Genomic DNA, 10,829 nt, shown 5'->3' on the forward strand with positions numbered 1-10,829 from the left:
TAAAGTAACTCCAACTTCTGATTAGTTTTTGTTATTTTTGTTTTAATACCAAACATAGTTATTGTTCTACTTTCCATAGCATGTCCAAATACACACACACTAATCATCTTGTCAACTCAGCTTGTGAATGTATAGACTGCATTGCTATTGTTGACAAGTGAATTCTGGTCTGGACTAGAATTCAAATGTAAACAAGAACAGTGCATCTTACACGTCGACACTATGTTGACAAGCAAAATAGTGTTTAAACATACTTTGGGCAGTAGAACAAGAAACCATGGTTGATGTCAAAAACAGAAACTCAAAAAAATCAAAGGTATTGGCCCTCTAAGTAGCAGATGTCAGTCCTTTTGTCCTTCCAGACTTTGAACAGTTTAATGAAGGAGAGGTGTTACCCTATCAAGAAAAAATGCTCTTGCTTTTTCTCGAAGAATATCCCATATTGCCTTATTGAAAGGGATTTTTATTACCGCTATAGCTTTCCTAGTATGAAATACCAAATCACATTGAGGCACACCAGTAACTCCCATTTGGAATTGTACTTGACTATACCATGGGGATTTCTCTTTTAGAGTCAGTCTTCCGTGATATATTGAAATGATCATCTGGGTCAAGTTCAGGAATTTCCCGGGGAAAAGTATTCTGATGCTTAAAACTGCACTTAACCTCAATAACTCTTTTGTTACAACATTCACAGACAGCCATGCCGTCGGGAGATGCACCCATAAATGGACTATCTGGATAAATGAAAAAGCCACATTCATTTACTTTAAAATTCTTGTGCTTTTGTCCTTCCTGCATAGAGTACAAATGTCTAGCCACAGTCTCATATTTCCTTCCATGTTTTACATATTTGTTCGTTTCCAGGCTTGCAGCTGTGCCCATTATCTTGTCCAGTAGTGATTTTGCATGGCTTGTGTTTTTTGTAGCTCTGACAGCATCTGCTATACTGGCTGTGATTCTACCTTTGCGCACTGCTTCCCACTCTGGAGTATTCTGACAGAGATTTTTAGATATTCATGATGACTTTGAGTTGTATTTTCAACCATATACTCAATAAAGTCATCAGATAGAGAAGACTGTTGGAACTGATGATACAGAGTCACCATGCTTGGTACAGAATTATATTGCACATCTGGAGGTGGAGAGACCAGCTTCAACAACAGAGCACCAGGGTGATCAGTCTCACAGACCTGCCAAACAGATAACATGACTATGTAATGAATCACAGATAAAAACTAAGGGTCAATCTCACTAAACAGTCTATGAATAAATAATCAGTTTGGTTATGGCTCTCATAGTTCTTTCTAACAGTTACCACTATTTTGACCCTATATTATTGGGTGTTAAAACAGTTGCAAATTTGAATTAGACAAAAATGGTTTTGTTGACATCCTCACCCTATCAGCACGGATTGTGATCATACATTGTAATACTGGTCACCAAGGGATGAGGGACAATCTATACTATAGCTAAATGGCAGTATTGCAAAGAATCTCAACAAAAAGTTATTTAAAAACAAAAATGATTCAACTAATCAGACAAAGGGACAGTTGCTGTAATCTTTTTCAGCATTTCTTTTCATGTGTATCAATGATTATTTCCTGGACAACTCACTATTTTGAAATGCCAAGTATTCAGCTTATCAACACAGTCTGTATGCATCACCTGCCATAGTTTGTGAACAACTGAAATCATGTATATAAATTAAACTTTGAACACTAGAAGAAACGCAGAGTTTTTGTTTACAGGTCAAATATTGTTTCTTTCCACATGATTTACTGGGCAGAACAAGAAACTATAATCTATGCATGCAGCAACAAGTTTACAAATGGCATAAAAATCCTGGAAAAAAAAAGTCAGCTACATGTACTGGACCATCTCTGTGAATGCTGCCTATAATGCAATGTTTGCAAAGTAGGAATGACAATAATGTGCCATAAACTTACATGAGTCATGTGTTGGCGGATCCTTATAATATCCCCATTCTCCAATGACTTCAGTGGTCTGTAATTTGAGGGTGTTGGACCTGGCTTTTTTGGTGTTGTCTTGTCCTTGCGATAGTCAAGGTCTGTGACTACCACAGGCTGGGACTCCCTTCTTGGTCTTGACCACTCACACCTGTTATCAGTTCCAACAGCTGTATGTCTATCTGTTCTCCTGTCATTGAAGTCTGCCACGGCAAACAACAAACATGTGACATGTTTACAAGAGCCGTCATCTCTAAATGTTAGAAAATACAATATCAACAGAACTGTGAGAAAGACATATCTTGTACAGCTTACAGCTTACACGTAGGAAGTGAAAAATACAGGAGATGTGACATCACTTTTTAACCTGCAAAGTAACTACTTGTTAGCTGAATGTTCTTCCACTCTGAGCCATACAAGGACAAACTCAGAAATAGTACAATAATTTTAATTGTAGTGCAAAAACACAACACCTGAAGATCAAGGTCACACATTGACTACAAATTACAATTTACAAGTGCATCAGGGGAATGTTTTGCATTCTGTTATTCTAACCCATTTCGACATAAACACACTGTTCAAGTAGATTTCTGTGTACAGGGCGAAAATTTGATAAGCATGGTAAATAAGATCATGAAAGCTATACTTACGCGGCTACACATGCACAGCCAGCTGAAAGTACTACTGCATTTTTTGTCATCAAAACTCATGTCTCATAGCGACCTGCAGTTGTCTTTGCTCAGGTTTCACAGCCCCCTTTAAATAGACATAGTCGTTGTTGTTGTTAATGATGCCGATACTAACGCATTCAACATGACCGTCCTTGAACATCAGATATCCATCATCACATTTATAGTTACTTAGTCTCTCGGAAGTCCACTTGCAGTGAGAAACAATGTACAAAAACATCGCCCAGCGTTAGTGCAGGCTTATTCTGCAAGTCTCGGTCCCAGACGACAGCTCTGCCATTCAAATCAACACTTTTCCCATCGTCGTCCACAACAAGTCTCCGGCTTCGTTCCGATATCTCGTGATCACATTTCTCCAACACTTCATATCTTAATTCTGCCTTTTCCGCCAACTCAATTAATTCATTCTTTTTCTTTCCGCAATACGAAATTCCTCTATCACGAAGAAATTTCTGCAGCTGCTCTCGTCGCATTTGTTTAAACCTGTCCGCCATTTTTTAAAGTGGTCGACTGATCGGGACTTTTATAACTAGCTTAGGAGGTCAAACCTAGTAAAGGTAGCGAGAATTCAATATCTTTAAAACTACGCAGATCGATAAACAGACAGAATTTATTCTTCAAATAATCGACTTCATCTATATCAATTTCACACCAATCTTTATCTTCAGCAAAATACCGTCGTGTTTCTGTCCAAAATTGTCTTGGTAACATCTTCTGAGCATATATTTTATTTGCAATGCCCTCAATCATTACAGACACAGATTCAATGGATGGATTAAAGAAAAGTTCGCTATTCAGTTCTGACTGATTCTGATTTTTAGTGAAGAGTATCACGATACCTCTCATGCTACGTCGTGGTACATTAATATTTTCATTGATAACCGTGGTTGATTCTTTGAATGGGATTGTTCTAAAATAATGTAAATGTTCGTAAAGGTAACTTTTTCCACTGTTGTAATAACCAGCAGTTTCTCTCGCGAGTGTTTGATCAGAGATTGTTTCGTATTCCATTTGAATGTTTTTTAATTTATAATTGGGTGTAACAACATGATTACTGACAAGTAATTGGGAGGCGGGTGCAAGCGTAATTTCCCATTCGATATGACTCCCTAACGCTGATGGATATGCAACTCCATGACCTGTTATGAGGGGATGAGACAGACGAATAGCATATTTTGTTTTATATGTGTCGAAAAGTAAATGATCGTCCATGACAGCGGCATCTGCATTGGCCGCGCCACTTCTCAATTTTCTTAGATTTTCATTCTGAATTCCGTACAGTGTCATGTTCGTTCTCTCCTTTTTATGTTTGAAGAGATTGCGATAACATTCAATAAGATTATATTTATTCAAATTGAAAAGTGCCTGACCCTCAAATGTGAGAACCATACGCTCGATTATATTTTTTGCAACATTTTGTACTACTTGGTTATCTTCATGACCCATTACTTCGAGATCAAAAACCAGGTCGAAAGTATCTGGAACTAGTACTACTCCGCTTTCTAACTTTGGACATCGTATGATAAGTGTCTGACCTGGATCTGCCTCACTTGGATTATGAGCAATCACATGATGAGTTCTTTCTGACTTCGTTCCATTCGGTATTCGGTTGCTAAAAGTCGGTAATAATCAGGTATAGGGCCTATAAGGGTCCCCAATTCGACAAAGTGAGCGTCAAACTGAGCGTGGTAAAAGACAAAGTGAGCGTCAAACTGAGCGTGGAAATGACAAAGTGAGCGTTGAACTGAGCGTTGGAAATGACAAAGTGAGCGTCGAACTGAGCGTTGAAAATTACAAAGTGAGCATCAAACTGGGCGAAAAAAGAACTGAGCGTTGAACTGAGTACGAGTGTTAAAATGTAGCGAATATGGGAAATGTAGCTTGCACGGGTGCTTAGTTACTGGATAGTACACGACTTTTCAGTTGGCAAATAAAAACGTGTTTACAATGACGCGCGCAATATTTGTGTCATAATACAAGTTATTCATAATTACAGTTAACTCTTCATAGTCAAAACGAATGAGAGATAGGAGTAAGGTCCTGTAGTCTACGGACCTCGATGGAGCAATGTCAATCACTGTCTGTAGTGTGCATGTACGTACGTGAGTTGACAAATGGCAGCCAGAGCGAGGTCAAATAGACGTCATTCTCACCTCTAAATTGCCACAGTATGATTGTCGCAATATCTCAATAAAATGACATTCGTCACTTCTGATCATGGTAATTCCACGAATGACCGTGTACTAACCAAGCGTCAGTGGGAGGCATATTTCATACATCCATTGCATACAAATTTTAGGCGTGCAATATAATACCACTGACTGGCTATATGACGGTCATGATGGCTCTCTGAACATAAAGAAATGTCCCAATGGCTTATCGTCATCAGTTTGGTCATACCTTTTTATATTTATTGTCGTGGGGTAATCCATCGAAGAATGCATTTCACACCGTGCAGAACTTATGTCCGTATAAGGGACGGCAACAAGCAGTGATCTCCGGCAACTGACAGTCAAGTTCGCTAAATACTGAGAGATTGGAGGTTTCGTGGATCCTATGTACTAACGGTTCAGAGAAATTTCAATTGGTAGACTCTAGAGAATATTTTGGTATTTTTATTGCAATAGCAGTTTTGAAATAGTAGTTTTGAAACCCCCTCAAGAAACTAATACAATGGTCGACAAGTAGCATCCTGGATGACGTTGAGTTCACAGGAAGACATCGAAACTGACAAGCCATAGGGCCTTCGGTCACAGTAGAAGCACGCCTTGAGCTACGCTTCTTGGTTCAATACACATGTATTTTGGTCCTTTCCATAAAGACAAGCTTTGATTTTTGCATTTCGATATTTCCATTAAAAACGACTTATCCTTTATAAAAGATGCCCTTGACGTTAAAATTGGCGAACCTTCCGGCGTGGTTTACCATTAAGGCAGCACACCTCTATGGGCTGACCGAGACTGAAAAGTTTTGAGCCAATCATAAGCTTACGCCTGAAGCCGAAAAAATTACCGTAACTTTCACTTTTTCGGGTGAAAGACGTTTTTTTCACATTGCATTTATTTTGAAACATTTGGCATGGTAAGACATTGTGCGGCAATCGTGATGTCAAATGGATGGAAAATCACGGTTGACAATGTTGACAATGCAGCATTTTCCATATACCGGCACTATTTTGTTCTCGATTGACAAGATTGTCGTTTTGTTAATTGTAATTAGCCGACCTCTACTTCAAAGCCTGTGCTGAAGATACAGACGGCATACAACAACACGAAGGCAGCTTTTTACAATGTTTACGATATTAAGACGCAACGTCTTTCATGTCGGCACTGACATAAACTGCTATCTCGATATATAATTATGTTTTGGCCTACATTCGGTGGTAATACATTCCAGATAGATAGAAGGAAGGCATTTAGTCACAAATTTCGGACATATATTGGTGATTTTACAGACCGAACATCACATCAAGTATCGATTTTATGACAGAAATATGTTGCCATCAAAGGTGGATGCTGATATTTAAAAATATACGGTAAAGTCGCACTGTACTTTCAATGTCAATGTAACGTCTAAATTGACCTTTCAACACCAAGAGTCTTTGGATAACAAGTCTGATTTATGTAGAATCATTATTGAACGTACGGGAGCTGTACGTCAGCCAAATTTAGCCACGCTGACGGGACTTCAAACAAATCAAGTTCACAGAATTTCAGTGTTGCAGTATAGGCTTACTTACGTACCGCCATGGATATACAAAAAATGGTACTAGTAAGCGGCGTCGCTTGACAAAATGTCGGCATTTTATGGCGATCAGCGCAGAAAATGATCTGAGAAATTTTACTGTTCAGCTACAGTAGTCAACAGACACATTCATTCAAAATCATCAAAATGCAGAGCATTTTTATCTAGATAAGCGTGGTCCGTAGTGGCACATGCCCAGTCGCGGCTATGGTTATCGATGCGTGCAGAGCCGTAAACTACGTCGATATGTCGGTCAATTATATTTTTCTTGATTATTTCATAGTGATCGCGCCGACTAGATTTGCAATATCTCTATCACTCAGTAAAAAACTAAATGCTATCAACACAAGACATAAAATGGTGTCGTGTGATAAAAACATAAATATTTCTAGTTTATTCCTTACTTACATTCATCGTTCTGTTCGCTCAAAGTTCAAAGAATACCTACCATTCTGTAATCTTGAACGCAGAGCTTCGGACTTCAAAACAATTATACCAGCAGCGCATTTTATTGACCCGAACTTTACAGCAGAATGCTTTCTTTATTGAACCTGTTTATGAAGTTTATTAACATAAACATGTGATCGTAAACTTGCTCCAAGTCTGTAGGCGTATATCAAAATGGCATAATTTTAAGGAATAAACTTCGCCTGCCTGGTTCGCATGTCGGGTTGGTGATAGGCAGTACGTAGTCATGGGGTGAACGATGTGATGTTGACTCAAATGGCTAAAACGTCGCACCCCATCGTAGTAGTTCGCCGATTTTAACTGGTAAGTTCAGTGCCTTCTTTATTGAGTGCAAGGACATTCATGTTGCTATCAAATGCAGACAAAAAATAAACACGACAAATTGTCCCCAGACGCGGTACGCGATGTCGATATTTGCTGTCATGGAATGGCTCTGCCGATGTAAGACCCGAGTTTTACTTTCCGATCTCGCACAAATTGAACAAATTTTGGGTGTCGTAATTAACTTGAACTTTACATTTGATAAATCGTCAACTATTTTTGTGACATCGATTACACCTAAGACATGTTAGGGGGTGTTCATGAATTGCACCTTTTTGTTAGGTATTTAGTTTGCAATATTTTACAGACGGAAGTGAACATACGCAACAGTGACAACGTAGGCCTACTAGTTTTATTTGACCAAGCAAGACGTCGCGCTCTCTCTCTCAAAAAAAAAAAAATGCAAATTGTAGCCGTTCAGGCCATTTACCGCTGTGCCTGCGGTATTACCGCGATCGTTAGTAGTAGAGGTGTGAATGTTTCACTTTCAGTCCGCGGTAAATGACTTTCTCATGAATATTCACAGTCTCTGAGCGGCGGTAATCCTGGCGGTAAGCGAGGCAGAGGTATACCGCGGGAGGTATCCGGCGGTACCGCCTGTTTGAAAATGACCTCTTCCCTAAAATCCGATGTACCTTGTCTCCGATGTCACTACGTGCATTCCAGTTTGAGATCAAACGATATTTGTCATGGCCATGAAGCGAAATATGTTCCGAAAGATTATCTACCCGAACCAGGGCAACAGTAACAGGGAATGTCAACTCATGCCAAATCATCAGGTGGGTAACAAAGTTTGTTGGGTACTGCATGCATGTATAACATCGACCTGGCGGGACGCGATCTCACAGCTGATGGCAAAATTAATTATACCACATCCTATCGTTGGAGGCGCTATCACGCTCAGTTGACATTTTCCACAAAGTGCTCGATCGCTCGGTTTGACGCTCAGTTTGCCATTTTCCGTAAAGTGCTCGATCGAGCACTTTGACGCTCACTTTGTCAATTTTGGGGGTCTTACATACCTCTAATAAGATCTATCGTACCCCATTTTCATGTAATGTATATAGTAACTCAGAAGAAAAAATCAAAAAAATAATCACATCTTTAGGCCAAAAAAAAAGGAAATGTTTCTGGTCAGGTCTTTCTTTAAAAAATGGTGCGGCGACGCGCATTTTTTTTTTTCCCTCAAGGGAGGGAGGAGGGTCAGTTTTATAGTTTTATCAATATAGTCACATATATACTGTTCATGCAGTCACTGATCATGCCCCCCAAAGAATTTTCTCTTTCTCTTCAGCCATTTTGGTTTGGTGTCAGCCACGGCCGCCGGCCACAAACAGAAAAAAAAGGGTGACGTGCTGTTGTTCAAGTGACGCGCGCGCTGACCAGAAACATTTCTTTTTCTTTTTTTTGGCCTTACATAAATATTTCCATCTGACTGAAAGATAAATCGATTACCTGTGTCGCGAATCAATCAAAGAACCCAATATTCTTGTAAATGCTGACACTCTTGGTCATCCTCTGCCTCCTGAAAGACGTTTATGAATTCTAGTCGCTTAAAGAAGTTAGTCTTTTGACATTCCTTCACGAAAGCTAATATTTTATGATATAGATTATCATCTTTGAGTCGGACACCTGGATTTGCTCGAAGGATATGTCGATTTACTCGTCGGAGTTTGCACCATTCCAATTCGACAGAGAAACCAAACAGGTCTTTATTTTTAGAAAGAAACTTTGTAATATTCTTTTCACCAAACATGCTTGGTCATATATCAATACATAATTTTATTTATTATGACTAATGTTAAACCTGTTAAAAATATCCATAGCTGTTCTCCAACGAACCCGACCACCGATCCTGCTGTTTTTAATAGAAAACTAACAAGTGAACCGATTAAACCTGGTATTGCAGCAGCACTTTTTGCGGCCAATGTTTTTTACCATTCGCCAAATTGCTTTACAATTTCTTTCGCTTTTGTGTATATTTTGGGCGGACCTGAACCATTGTTTGCTCCAGTTCCTGCTGCCCCTCCTCGTCCTCCTTTAGTTACAGCCAGGGCAATTGTTGATATTGTCATTCCAAGGGCAGTCAGTATTGCAGCGATTGTAATACCATTTCGTTTAAATAACTCTGTCAGCTTCAGCCTGAGTGACAATTCTGGATCGGAAATTACATCACGAAGAGACCTAGTCGTAGCCAGACTTTCACGTGCCCCACTGATCTTACCATGTTCATATTCAATTCGATCAACAATTTTAGCTTCTCTCGTTATGAGTTCAGCTAGTAGTTTTTCGGCTTTTTTCTTTGCTTTGGTCCGTGTTTCAGGAATTTCCTTTAACTGTTTTTCAACTTCTCTTTTTCTCTAGCCTTATTTTAACTTTTTCATTGTTAAGCTCGCCAAGACGCATATTCGCAATCCATAATTCTCATCATTAATAGCTCTATATTCGGGTTTAGATTGTTCCATTGTTCGATTTATTTTCAAAAGCTTGTATTTTATGTGCATTACCAGAAGCATCTTGCCGTAAGAATGTCAGTTCATCTTTGTATATATAGTCTGGTGCCGAAACACAAAACCCAAAAATTTCGGCCCCACAATGGTTCTCGGTGGTTTCTGTATCTTCAAAGCCTACTGAATCAGGATCTGCATGATGCCACCCTGGCATCCTTGGGCATTTTAATATATTCAAGATGGCCGCCAAGATGGCCGCCAAAACATGTAAATGGTAATATCTCAGCTCTATGAAATGTTATCAAAGTGATTTTGGTGTCATTTGCCAGGTAAACAGGGCCAAGGAATTCATTTTTTTCATTACCAAACATGTGCAACTCTTAATTTGCATAAAAATCCAAGATGGCTGCCAAATCGCCTCCGAAACAGGTAAAATGCCATATCTCAGCTCCATGAGAAGCTGTTGGAGTCATTGTGGTCTCCTCTGCCTGGTAAATGGGATTAAGGAACTCATATCTTTCATTGCCTTATATGTACAATCCTTAATTTGCATAACAAGCCAAGATGGCTGCCAAAACGACATCCAAAAACAGGTAAAATATCATATCTCAGCTCAATGAGAAGCTGTTTGAGTCATTGTTGATCTCCTTTGCCAGTTTTTGGGTCAAGCAATTCATATCTTTCATTGGCTAACATGTACAACCCTTAATTTGCATAACAATTTGCATAAAAATCCAAATACCTGTTTCAGTGTGTAAGGAGTCATATCTCAATACACTATGCCACTGATTCTGGTGACTTTCGGCATGTTTTACGGGTAAAAAAATGGTATCTATCGTTATATTTGCTATAAAATCAACCATAAAATACTGAAATTGATGCTTACAACCCAAGATAGTTGCTAAGCTTGTTTTCACAACATATATTAAGGTATATCTTAGCTGAAATTGCATCCTAGAGACTAATACATTAAGGGTTCAAGGCTGAAGGATAAGCTTCTGTCGTTATATTAAATGTAAATTATTTCATTGAAAGCCAAAATGACCACCCAATATCAACTATGGCCCCACAAATGGATGCCACAAAAACATTGAGTCGTATGTTAATCCACCAAGCATTTTTGAGACCTATTTTGTTGTGTTTAGTCAGGTTTCATTGGCCGCAGGGTTTTCATTGCTTGTTTTTCT

At 39.0% G+C, this 10,829-nt stretch overlaps 1 protein-coding gene across 1 annotated transcript; it reads right to left on the reverse strand.

Moving 5' to 3' along the window:
• Positions 1-591: 591 nt before the first annotated feature.
• Positions 592-2,720, reverse strand: LOC139141928 (uncharacterized). Its single transcript, XM_070711692.1, has 3 exons — positions 2,621-2,720; positions 1,950-2,223; positions 592-1,193 (listed from the first exon to the last, which is right to left on the reverse strand). The coding sequence occupies exons 1-3, from the start codon at positions 2,668-2,670 to the stop codon at positions 945-947; spliced, it is 573 nt and encodes a 190-aa protein (XP_070567793.1). The 5' UTR covers positions 2,671-2,720; the 3' UTR covers positions 592-944.
• Positions 2,721-10,829: the final 8,109 nt, after the last annotated feature.

The sequence above is a fragment of the Ptychodera flava genome, chromosome 10 (assembly GCF_041260155.1).
Source record: "Ptychodera flava strain L36383 chromosome 10, AS_Pfla_20210202, whole genome shotgun sequence".
In the NCBI taxonomy this organism is placed as follows: Eukaryota; Metazoa; Hemichordata; class Enteropneusta; family Ptychoderidae; genus Ptychodera; species Ptychodera flava.